The following is a 12635-nucleotide window of genomic DNA, read 5'->3' as shown; positions in this document are numbered from 1 at the left end:
TCATCAGTTCACAGTTGGATCCCTGAAGGCAGACTTATTTACAAAGTATATACATGTGGATCTATCCCATATGAGGATAATCCCAGGGTCCTATGTTGGCTGGAAGCTAACAGAGCATCTCTAGCTAAAAAGCTGCTCCAATGACAGAGGAAGCCAGAGAGAGAGAGTGTGTGGCAGCATGACTTGTGCCTTTTGTTACCTGGACAGGTAAGGTCACACCTACCTCTAGTCACATGCAAAGGAAGTATGTCCCAGCCAGGAGGAAACAGGAAGTTTTCGACTGACTACTAGACCAAACATCCCCTTGCATTTCCGTTCTAGGAAAACAAGGAATGTTGTACTTGACTGCTACTTATGTATCCCATCCCACAAGTGGATGGATATGGGGTAAGGCCCCTCGCAGATAGACTGGTCCTGAGTGGTTATGGGCTTCATATCTCAATGGGTTTCTGATGGGATTCTGGAGGCAAGGAGAGCCAGGAAATGGCCTGATGGGGTGGAGGAACAGAGCTGTCCTCTGGGAACGACGCCACGGCCACCTCCTGGGATAGACTGGAAGGCCAGAGCTCCTGGGCTGGGGGCTACCCTGCTGCCCCCCTTTCTGCCCCCCTTTCTGCCCTTGGCTCCTGAGGCAGCTGCCTCCTGATGGGTCTCCCCCCCCCTGTCTTCCTCCGCAGGTTTGAAAGCCTTGACCAAGAGATGAACAGCCTGATGGGCCGGATCCTGGATGTCAACCAGATAGTGCAGCAGCTGGTGGACGGGGGCCACCCCAGCTCCTCCGAGGTCCGCTCCTGCCAGGACCACCTGAACAGCAGGTACAAAGCATCCCTTGCGCTGAAGGGTATGGGCAGCTTACCGGAGCATGTGCAGAGTGCCTTGCTCAGAGGAGGCTCAGCCAGCCACAGAGACTGAGCGTAGGGCTTTCCTGACTGGGGGGGGGCGGCACTGGGCTTTCTGTAGCCCAGATGTGGGCTGGCAGTAAGCAGGGCAAACTGGCACCATTAAGGGGTGCAGACTGGCTTCATTCGCCTGGCTGGACCCCTGAGATGGTAGAGTCCCCTCCCGCTCCCCCCACAAGCCTTGGGTCGGGGCTGCAGAAGGGGTGAGGGAGGCCTGTCCTTGGAGAGCCCCCCCCCTGTTCTCTTTAGAGGACTGTCCTGTGTCCCCTTTGCCACCTCCACCCTGGGGGGGCCTCGAAAGCAACCACCTCTCATTTGGCTCATTGCTGCTTCTCGTTTGGCTGCAACCCTGAGGGGCTCGTCGTTCTACGAAGATAATTGGATGTCCGTCCACCCCCCACCCTCTTCGCTGCAGCAAAATGTCACAGCGTCGCTGTGCGCAAAAGGGCACATGGGACCCCTGAGGGAGCCATCTCTCTCTGCCACCTGCCTCTCCCCTTGCGAGGACCCTGGAGTTGGGCCTGCTGGTGGAGAAACGCTGCGTGTGTTGCCTTTGCAAGCACCTTCCCAGTCCCCAATCCCCCCTTCCTCTCTCTTTCCCCTTTCTCCTGAGTGGGGCTTAAATCAAAGACCCCCCACAAAGCTGCACACAGGTCCCCAAAAGCCCCCAGCCCACAGAGGCATTGACTTTTGTGGACTGAAAAAAAGAGGAGAGAGAGAGAGAGCACATTTTTGCCAGGCTCCCCTGCTCTGGTCACTTGGAGGCTATTCCAACTCGCCAGAGGCGACCAGGTGAGAGTCTGCTGACCAGCTTTGCCTGATGCCCCTGCACTTGATCCCCTTCTTGATCAAGGGATGGGAAGAAAGGTTGGGGCTTTTGAGTTTGGAGAAAAGGCAAGCATGAGAGAAGTTTGCAAAATGAGTCCTGGCCTGGAGAAAGCGGAGAGAGGAAAGTTTTTCTCTTAACACTAGAACTCGGGGACATCCCATGAAGGTGGAATGAGTGAATGAATCTTTATTTGCATCAGTCATCGGCCATAGCAATAGAACAACAATACGCTATACAAAGAATAGAAATAAAAAGTCAATTATATCAAATACATTTTAGGGTTTTGAATCAATACTCAAATAGTGGATCTTATTCTGATTGCCCCAGCTAAAAACCTTGCCGCCTTTGCTGTCACCTGCTCATCTTGATCTGCCAAGAGAGAGAACACTGTGGCAGTGGCTGGGCAACCCAAAATGGACAATAAAAGAGGGGTGATAACCTCATCCCTCTATAAAGAGTGCAAGCCAGAAGGGCATGTGGCACCAATTTGGGACATAAGCGTTTTTTGTGTGGAATCTGTTGGAATCTCGCCCCCCCCCCCCCCAGTACAGCCGAGGGCAATACATTCAATCTTGCAGGAGTAAAAGTGCATCTGTATTTTAGGATTGCTCGGTTATGCGGATAGGGTGCCAGCAGGGGCGTTGCTAGCCGCTTTGGCACCCGGGGCGTCAAAGCAGAGGCACCCCCCGGGGGCGGGGCGCCGCTCCACAGCGGTGCCCCTCGCTGGCATGCCCCTCACCTCCGTCCAGGGAGAGAGAGCGCCGCAGCAGGAAGGGAGAGCGTGCATTGGCTGAGCAAGCCCTGCAGCGCTGTCACAGGCGCGGTAGCGGCTACTCTAGAGTAACGACTCCTCCAGGCGTTGTCTTTTCATTCTTTTATTTAGTGCTGATTATTTACAGTGCAGAACAGTACTATGTACATGTTGTCAGTTAGGGGTCAGAACCTCCGAATGGAGATTCGCGCGTTTTCTTCCAGCAAAGTAGTCTAGGCATACTGAATCTCCGCCCCCGTCGTTTCCTGCGCAGTTCCGGGGTCGGCGGGATCGGCCTTCTTCCCTTGCCTCCCACTTCCCTTCCCACACTGGACATGGGCTCCGCTACCTTGCCTGAGCCTCGGTCACCACTTCCTGAGTCTCCGCTGGAGACCTCTCCCTCTCCACTAGCACTCGCGCTGGGAGACGAGCTGCTACTTAAGATGGGAGGGACTTGCCTGTAACTTCTGTCCCTCACAAGCGCCTAGCGAGGTTTTCACTGGACAGCTGCCGGGACTGGCTTGCTCCCTCGGCCGACACGCGCTCTCCCTGCACGGAGTCGAGGGGCGGGCCGTCGAGGGGCGTCACAAGCGTCGCTTTGCCGGCCTGCCCCTCAACACCCAGGGAGAGTGTGCGGCAGCAGGAAGGGAGAGCATGCGTCGGCCGAGGGAGCAAGCCTCGCTAGGCGCTGCAGGGGCTTGCTCAGCGAAGGCACGCTCTCCCTGGATGGAGGCTAGGGGCGTCAAGCCACCCACAAGCGTGACACCACCTCGCGTGCATTTTGTGGCGGGGTGCGTGTTTTGGGGGCAGGGTGGGCAGCCATGATGGCACCCCTGGGATCGCGCCGCTTGGGGCGGCCCGCCCCCCCACCCCTATCTTCCTACGCCCCTGGGTGCCAGAGAGTCAAATTGGTAAGGTGGAAAATAGTCATCCCATGGGCAAAATTTCCTTATTGTGGCCAAGTTGTTCTGACGCTTGATAACATTTAGCTGCCGACAGATTAGACTGCTTGCTTTACTAAAACTCAAAGTGAGTAGCTGTTGTGGTGATAAACTGCAAGAATGAAGTTTTTGGTAGACAATTTTAGTTCAGCTGCTCTTGTGACAATCTTGCAGCACTAGGGATATTAGACCGGGGGGATTTGAGTTTAGACGAAGCCAAGAGTTAAGTGTCCTATGCTAGATCCGTAATTCTACCGAGGGAAGATCAGTCTCTAGGCGCAATGATGCATTTGGGAAACAGGGTGGGACAGAGAGAATTTGCCTTAAGATTGGACAGCTTCCGTAGATGCAAGGGGCATCCCATGAAGGTGGATTTTGAGGAATAGTTTATTCCAGGCTTCCTCAAACTCTGCCCTCTAGATGTTTCGGGACTACAATTCCCATCATACCTGACCACTGGTCCTGCTAGATAGGGATCATGGGAGTTGTAGCTCAAAAACATCTGGAGGGCTGAGTTTGAGGAAACCTGGTTTATTCACACAGCACAGAGTTAAACTGTGGAACTCCCTCCTGCAGGTTTTAAAAGAGGATTAATCCAATTAATGGAGGAGGAGAGGGCTCTGCTCCACCTCCAACCGTTGGGGGCTTCCTTGCTTTCTATGCTGGAAGCCCTGGAGAGCTGCTTGCAGAAAGCCCCACAATTTGCCCCCCCCCCAGGGCCTGATCCAGCAGGTTATTCTTTCCAGGTGGAACCGGGTGGTGGAGCTGGTGGAGCACCGCAAAGACCACCTGAACTCCATCCTGAAGATCCAGAACTACCTGCTCGAGTGCAACGAGATCAAGTCGCAGATTCGGGAGAAGAGGCGAGCCGTCGAGTCCACGCAGTACAACAGCGGCGACCTGGGCAGCGTCCTGTCCCTGCAGCGCCGCCTCTCCACCATGGAGGCCGCCCTGGTGGTCCTTGAACCCAGGCTCATCGAGCTTCAGCAGGAGGGGGAGCTGCTGGCCAACACCCACCCGGGCCAAGCCATGGAGATCCTCCTGCAGTTCGAGGAGATCAGCGAGGAGTGGGAGGCCCTCAAGCGGACCCTGCAGGGCTGCGAGGACTCGCTCACGGTGGCCAGCAGGTCAGCCAGGCTCAGAGGGGGGAGAAGGGAGGGTCCCGGGGGGGGGGGTGAGTCCTTGGGGGCAGGGGGAACGGAGGCCTCTGGAGAACATCTCAACCTACCTGGATCCTGAGACTTCTGAGACTTCTGAGGCCCTTCTTCGTGTGCCTCCTCGAGAGGTCCGGAGGCTGGCAACGCGAGAACGGGGCCTTCTCTGCAGTGGCTCCCTGTCTGTGGAATTCTCTCTCCAGGGTAGTTTGCCTGGCGCCTTCATTACACAACTTTAGGTGCCAGGCAGAAACGTTCCTTTTTAACCAGGCCTTTGGTTGACCTTATACTCTTTTAAAATGTGGGTCTTTTGGGTGGGTATTATTGGGTTGTTGTTTTAATTTTGATTATATGTATTGTGGTTTTTATGTTGATTATTTCTGTGAACCTCCCTGAGACCTCCGGGTATAGGGCAGTGTATGAATTCAATAAATAATTAGAAATAATAATAAAAAGAGAGCCTGTTGGGTCAGGCCAATCTAAGCCAGCATCCTCTTCTCACAGTGGCCCAATCATACCCTGTTTCTCATATTTTAAGACATACCCATAAAATAAGCCATAGCAGGATTTTTAAGCATTCAAGGAATAGAAGCCATACCCTGAAAATAAGACATAGTGATAGGCGCAGCAGCAATGCTGGCCATGGCAGGAGGAGGAGGAGGAAAAAAATAAGACATCCCTTGAAAATAAGCCATAGTGTGTTTTTTGAGGAAAAAAATTAATATAAGACATGTCTTATAATATGAGAAACACGGTAGAGCTGGAAGGGACCCCCAAGGCTCATGTAGCACCCTGTCCGGTGCAGGAAACTATTTGCCCAACACGGGCCTCGAACCCATGACCCTGTGAGTCGGAGTCTCAGGATCTACCGAGCTGTCCTGTTGGTATGCCAGTAAGATCTAAAAATAAAGATACCAAAGATTAATATTGATAATAACAAAAGTAATATCTCCAGAATTAAAATATTGCCCCTCAATGATACCCCAGCCCTAGAATCTGTGGGCGCCCTTAGAGGCAGGTCAAGTTCCCTTGAATCCCTCTTAAAAGAATAAAGACTCCACGATCTTATTCAAAGTCAATAAGAGAAGTTTGCTCACATCAGTTCACAGTTGGATCCCTGAAGGCAGACTTAGTTACAGATATGTACATGTGGATCTGCCCCATATGGGGGAATAATCCCAGTGCTTCTGCTAGCTGAGAGATAGCAGAGCAGTCCTAGCTAGAAGCTGGTCAAATGAAGAAGCGAGTCAAAAAAGAGAGAAGGGTGCTGCGTGACTCGTCCTTTTGTTACCTGGACAGGTGAGGTCACGCCCACCTCTAGTCACATGCAAAGGAAGGATGCTCCCGCCAGGAGGAAACAGGAAGTTTCGACTGGCTGGACCAAACATTCCCTCGCATGTCTTCTCTAGCATTACAAGGAATGTTGTACTTGACTGCCTCTCACGGGTCACATCCCGCACCAGCCCAGGTGTCCCCTGCCCCCCTCCTGACCCTCTCCTTCCCTGCCAGGCTGCAGCAGTTCATCCAGGACCTGGACAGCTTCCTGACATGGCTGGTGAAGACGCAGGCAGCCGTGGCCTCGGAGGAGCTGCCAGGCAACCTGGCGGAGGCTGAGCGGCTGCTGAACCACCACGCCTCCCTCAAGGAGGAGATAAACCGCTACGAGGAGGACTATGCCAAGATTCAGGCGGTCAATGATGTCCTGGCGCTGGAGGAGGCTGACCTGCCCTACCTCTCCCTGCAGCAGTGGCTGCAGAAGCTGGACGTAGGCTGGAACAAGCTGCTGGACATGTGGGAGAACCGGCGGGAGGTCCTGGTCCAAGCCCACATCTTTTTCCTCTTCCTGCGGGACGCCAAGCAGGCCGAGGTCTGCCTCTACAACCAGGTAATACTGGGCTCCCAAACACACAGTGCCTGGAGCTTTGCAAACAAACAAATCAAAAGAAATGTTATTGTGTTTATTTGCTGCATTTAAATCCCGCCTTTTTTCCCGGGAGCTCAAGCTGCTGTGCCCATGGCTAATGGATTCAGGTTGAATCCTGGCAAGACAGAAGTACTGTTGGGGGGGGGGGATAGGGGGCAAGCAGGTGTGGGGGACTCCTTGGTCCTGAATGGGGTAAATGTGCCCCTGAAGGACCAGGTGCACAGCCTGGGAGTCATTTTGGACTCACAGCTGTCAATGGAGGTGCAGGTCAATTCTGTGTCCAGGGCAGCTGTTTATCAGCTCCATCTGGTACGCAGGCTGAGACCCTCCCTGCCCACAGACTGTCTCGCCGGAGTGGTGCATGTTCCAGTTGGACCACTTGGACTGGGGGCAGCCGCCAAGACCCCATAACTCCAATCCTGAAAGATCTTGACTGGCTCCCAGGACGTTTCTGAGCACAACTCAAAGTGTTGGTGCTGACCTTTAAAGCCCTAAACGGCCTCGGCCCAGTATACTTGAAGGAACGTCTCCACCCCCATCGTTCTGCCCGGACACTGAGGTCCAGCTCCGAGGGCCTTCTGGCAGTTCCCTCACTGCAAGAAGTGAGGCTACAGGGAACCAGGCAGAGGGTCTTCTCGGTGCTGGCACCCACCCTGTGGAATGCCCTCCCACCAGATGTCAAGGAAATAATCAACTAACTTTTAGAAGACATCTGAAGGCAGCCCTGTTTAGGGGAATTTTTAATGACTGGTGTTTTAATGTATTTTTAATCTCTTATTGGAAGCCGGCCAGAGTGGCTGGGAAAACCCAGTCACATGGGCAGGGTATAAGTAATACTGTAAATTATTATGATTAATATGATGTCCCCCGTCCTCACAAAATCCCCACAACAACCCTCCCCACAACAACCCTGTGAGGTAGGCTAGGCTAAGAGATGCAGTTGCAGGCCCCCAAGGTCATACCCAGGGAACTTCATGGCCATGTGTGGGGATTTGAACCCAGGTCTCCCAGGCCCTAGTCCGGCACTCTGACCACTACACCACTGTCACCACCCCTGTCTCTCCCTGCCCACGGGCTGCAGCTTGGTGGTAGACATTGCCTTCCATGCAGAAGGTGCCAGGATCCGTCCCCTGTGGTGCTTCCAGGGAGGGCTGAGAGAGAGACCCCCACCCATTTGAGACCCCCAAGAGTGCTGCCAGTCAGTGCTGAGAGAATACGGAGCCTGCGTCCTGACTCTGCACAAGGCAGCTTCCTATGATCTGACTGCCCAGTGGTTCTTCTCGAGAAAAACGAGTAGTTCTGGGCACTGCAATTTAAGGATATTGACAGACTTGGGAGGGAGCATAAGAAGCTAAGGAGAGCTTGGCTGCTGGATGCCAGCGAACCTCCTAAACAGATTGAAAACCAGGTGTCTTTATCTATATTTGGTTTTAAAACCTTTTAAAACTTAATTCAAAGCATATAATTTTCCATTTAAACCATGTTTTCCCAGTGCTAACATCGTAGTGGATAGAGAATAAACAGTTGTGCCATCATGCAAAGACAGGTTTCTGTATTCTGTGAACGAGGAAGAAATAGCTATGGGCGCTGGGGCTTTCTGCCCCCATGGTTAGTGTCATCATTGCTTCACAGGAGATGGGGCTGAAACTGCTCAGTTTGGGAGTGTGTTGAGGTCATCAAGGATCTAGATGATCTTATGCCAGCCTGAGAACAAGTACTTAATTATCTGCTATTGGCAGCAACGTTAGGAAATCTTAGGGAACCGGTGGCAATCCAAATGGATTGGATCAATATTAAAATGCACTTATTAAACATGACGTACATGTCCTAGACCTAGGAGATGTAGGCTATGTTCTTGCAGCATCCTGTTCTTGCAGGGGTCTTGCAGGGGTCAAATACCATTAAGAACCTAGGAAGCGAGGTAGACTGCCTCTGGACCGGCAGGTTCCACGAGGGCCTAAGAAGAGCTTGGCTGCTGGACCAGGCTGGTGGCCCATCGGGTCCGACCTCCTGTCCTTGCAGTGGTTCTGCCCTCCTCCTGGGACAGCTGCTTCCCTCCAGAAGTCTGTTTAGGGAAGCTTTTAATATTTGATGAATTATTGTATTTTAATATTTTTCTGGAAGCCGCCCAGAGTGGCTGGGGAAACCAAGCCAGATGGGTACCGAAGGGTATAAATACTGTAATAAAATTATTATTATTATTATGACTGCAGCCCCACCAGCCCCAGCCAGCAGGGCTGAGCTCCTCCCGGCATCACATGCCTGGGGCTGATGGGAGTCCAAAACATCCAGAGAGCACCAGGTTGGCCAAGCCTCTTCTGGGGCATTGGGAACGGATGACCACGAACTCAAGCCCTCCTGCCTTGAATCCGCTGCGTAGAGATTATTCGGGCTCAGTTTTTCTGAGCAGCAAAAGCTCCTTTTGCAGATTTAGCAGGCAGCTTTCAAGTCGGCTTTCAGGCCCAAGTACAGTGGTGCCTCGCTTAACGAATGCCCTGCTTAATGAAATTTCCGCTTAACGAAATGATTTTTCGAGCGGAGGTTGCTTTGCTAGACGAATTTGTTTCATGAAAAATTCGTCTAGCGAATCGCGGTTTCCCATAGGAATGCATTGAGATTCAATTAATGTGTTCCTATGGGCAAAAAGAACTTCAAAAAAAATTCAATGCATTCCTATGGGATTCGCTAGACGAATTTTTCGTTATAAGAAAAGACCCGTGAAACGAATTAAATTCGTCTAGCGCGGCACCACTGTAGCAAGATTTATCTGGCTGCTTGGGACTTGAGGTTTGCAAGGAGGCCGTTTATCAATCAGCTGCTAATTGCTGGCAGGTAATTGTTTGACTTTTCATTCCCATTAATTAGGCGTTTGGGTCAGATGATGACCAGCAATTATGGTTAGTCGTAAGTTCTTTGTACAGAGGCTGTCAAATCACAAAGGAAATCTTCTGAGCATCACAAAGGGGGAGGTTCTCCTCCAGGGCAGCCCCTTGGAGAGGGGTCTTGCAAGAACTTTTCAGCCTGCATTTTTCAGGGAGGTTTGCACAGGAGAAAGACTGAGCCTGGAGGTTTTTAAGCGGAGGTTGGATGGCCATCTGTCATGGATGCTTTAGCTGAGATTCCTGCATTGCAGGGGGCTGGACTAGAGCAGGGGTCAGCAAACTTTTTCAGCAGGGGGCTGGTCCACTGTCCTTCAGACCTTGTGGAGGACCAGACTTTATTTTGAAAATAAATAAATAAACGAATTCCTAGGCACACTGCGAAGGGGGCAAGTAGTCCTCCTCCCCACCCCAGCCCCCTTCTCGGTTTGCCGCCTGCCTCAATCGCCGAAGGGCTGGCGGCTGTGGCGCGAAACAGGCTTTCTCCCCGCCTCATAGCTGCCAAGTCTCCCGTTTTCTCCGGGAAACCCCCGTTTTTCCGGCTGTCCCCAGCCGAAAAAACAGATTTTTTTGTTTTTCCCCTGTTTATTCTGGCGCGATGGCCATTTTGGAACTGGGCGGAGCATGCTCAGAAGCGACTTTTGATGCTGCTCTGCCCAGTTCCAAAATGGCTGCAGCGCGACTTCTGGTGCGGCAGCTATTTTGGAACTGGGCACAGCAGCATCAAAAGTCACTTCTGAGCATGCTCCACCCAGTTCCAAAATGGCCGCCGCGTTACTTCCAGTATGCTAATTTCGGTCCGGTCCCTTATTTTTCAGAGAGGAACTTGGCAGGTATGCCCCGCCTAGAGAAAGAGGGCACTGCGCTTACCTTCGCAGGGGTGGCCGCTGCCACCCCCACCGCTGCTTCTTCTTCTCATGAAGTGGGTAGGCAGAGCGAGCTTGTCTGCTCCGCTCTCTGGCCCACAGGAGCACCAGGGCAGCGGTGGAAGGAGGAAGAGGCCAAGTGGCAACAGCTCTGCCGATCAAACACTGCGCCTGGTTTACCTCAGTGGCGTTTGATTGGGAGAGACGCCGCCACTTGGCCTCTTCCTCCTGTCGCCATCGTCGGGAGTTGCGGCTTCACGGCACGGGCCTGATCTGGCCCGGGGTCGTAGTTTGCCGACCCCTGGACTAGAGGACCCCTGGTGTCCCTTCCAACTCTAAGATTCTATGATTCTATGACCCTGTGGTTACTAAAACAGAAGTCAGCTGGGTGGGCGCCTTAGCAGTCATCTAGGGCTGGATCTACACACAGGGGGGGAAACGCTATAGATAAGCCATAAATTAAATGGTTATAGCAAAAGAAAAAATACTCTTATGTAAAATCGCATAGACAAAGTTTTGTGCTCTACAGTGCCATCTGGTGCCACATGTTTATAATGCAGTTAGAGCATTGTAACATGGCTAATGTAGCTGAGTCCTAGGTCTTGCAAGCAGCTAATTACATTTTTAATTAATTTCCTAGTTTTTATGCCCCCCCCAAAAAAAACACTTGCAGAAAGAGTAAATGTCTCTGGCGGTTTGAAATGTCCAAGAAATAGAATTTTAAAATTTATGTTGCTGCTGTTGGAGAAAGATAAGCACCTCTTAATAATAATAATAATAATCTCCTATTCCCCAGACCAGGACTCAAGGTAGCTCTCAAAAATCAAAACAACACAAATAAAATACAAAAAACTAAAAAGTATAACATTTTATTTATTCCTTCATTTTTATTTTATTTATTTGTATACTGCCCCATGCCTGTAGATAAAAGGTAAGTATTAAAAAGTCACAGAATCATACAATCTTAGAATCATAGAGATGGAAGGCACCCGAGGGTCATCTAGTCCAACCCCCTCTTGCAATGCAGGAATCTCAGCTAAAGCATCCCTGACAGATGGCCATCCAACCTACGCTTAAAAACCTCCAAGGAAGGACTCTTAATAGAATTAAAAACAATATAAAAACAAATCTCTTAAAATACAGATAATAAAAAGATCATAGCACTATTAAAAGCCCTTATACGTAAATCCAGCTTATGGGGTGGCCCTTCCTGAGCCTCGGCTGCCCTCTCTCCCCCTGCCCCCGGCCCCTCCGGCCGTCTCTGGCTTTGCAAAGCGGAGCTAAACGGCGCATCCTTCTGCCCGGGCGCATCTCAAAGGCTCGTGGCTCCTGCAGCCGCCTTGCTGGCCGCACATGCTCTCATGCACCATTGAGCAGGCTTGGCTGTCACTTTGCAGCTGGGGCTCGGCGGGAGCTGGCGCCAAACGCCACGAAGCCGCCCAGGGAGGCAGGCGGTCAGGGGGAAGCAGAGAGCGCCTCGGGGGTCGCCCATCCCTCAGTTGCCTGGGGCTCAAGCGGCACCTTCCCCTCCCCCCCCACCTCCAGCTTTAGCCCAGACACCTTACTATAAAAAAATGAGCCTCTTCCACCCCCAGCCCTAGATGCCCCAAAGGGGCTCTGCCAGTCCATTAGCTGTCACTGATGTATTAAGCAGTTGGAGCCCAGGGGGGCAGCAGCATCCCAAAGACCCTCTTAGGGGCAAGAAGGGGATTCAAATGGCAAGAAAGGAGATTCCGACTGAACCTCCGGAAGAAATCTCCGATGGTGAGAGCAGATCTGCGGTGGAACGGACTCCCTTAGGAGATGGCCTCTCCTTCCTTGGAGGTTTTTAAGCAGAGGTTGGATGACCATTGGTCAGGGATTCCAGGGGGTTAGACTGGATGACCCTCGGGGGTCCTTTCCTACTATGTTTCTACCTTTTCAGGGATGTTTTAGCTTCATTTCATTTTACTTTCAATTTGTATTCTATATCACTTTACGCAAGGCAGCTGACAGCAAAACAGACAGCAAAGATCACACACCTATTTATCCGATACGGTAGAAGAAAGTATTTGAAATAAACAACTTAAATAAAGTAATGTTCAATAACCCATTAGCACATAATGTTATTGTTGTTGTTTAGTCGTGTCGACTCTTCGTGACCCCATGGACCAGAGCATGCCAGGCACTCCTGTCTTCCACTGCCTCCCGCAGTTTGGTCAGACTCATGTTGGTAGCTTCGAGAACACTGTCCAACCATCTCGTCCTCTGTCGTCCCCTTCTCCTTGTGCCCTCCATCTTTCCCAACATCAGGGTCTTTTCCAGGGAGTCTTCTCTTCTCATGAGGTGGCCAAAGTATTGGAGCCTCAGCTTCAGGATCTGTCCTTCCAGTGAGCACTCACTTATATTAGCG

General features: G+C 51.7%; 1 protein-coding gene across 2 annotated transcripts in view; it reads left to right on the top strand.

The window, feature by feature from the left end:
- The window catches only part of SPTBN4 (spectrin beta, non-erythrocytic 4), a 109272-nt gene that overhangs the window by 38271 nt on the left and 58366 nt on the right, over nucleotides 1-12635 (top strand). For both annotated transcript variants that reach the window (XM_035118507.3, XM_088671247.1), the window contains exons 15-17: nucleotides 678-815; nucleotides 4167-4547; nucleotides 6084-6459. In XM_035118507.3, the coding sequence (XP_034974398.3) occupies nucleotides 678-815; nucleotides 4167-4547; nucleotides 6084-6459 (895 nt within the window). The remainder of the gene's footprint in view (nucleotides 1-677; nucleotides 816-4166; nucleotides 4548-6083; nucleotides 6460-12635) is intronic.

The sequence above is a fragment of the Zootoca vivipara genome, chromosome 6, assembly GCF_965207765.1.
Source record: "Zootoca vivipara chromosome 6, rZooViv2.hap1.1, whole genome shotgun sequence".
Lineage (NCBI taxonomy): Eukaryota > Metazoa > Chordata > Lepidosauria > Squamata > Lacertidae > Zootoca > Zootoca vivipara.
This window is presented reverse-complemented; position numbering and strand designations above follow the sequence as displayed.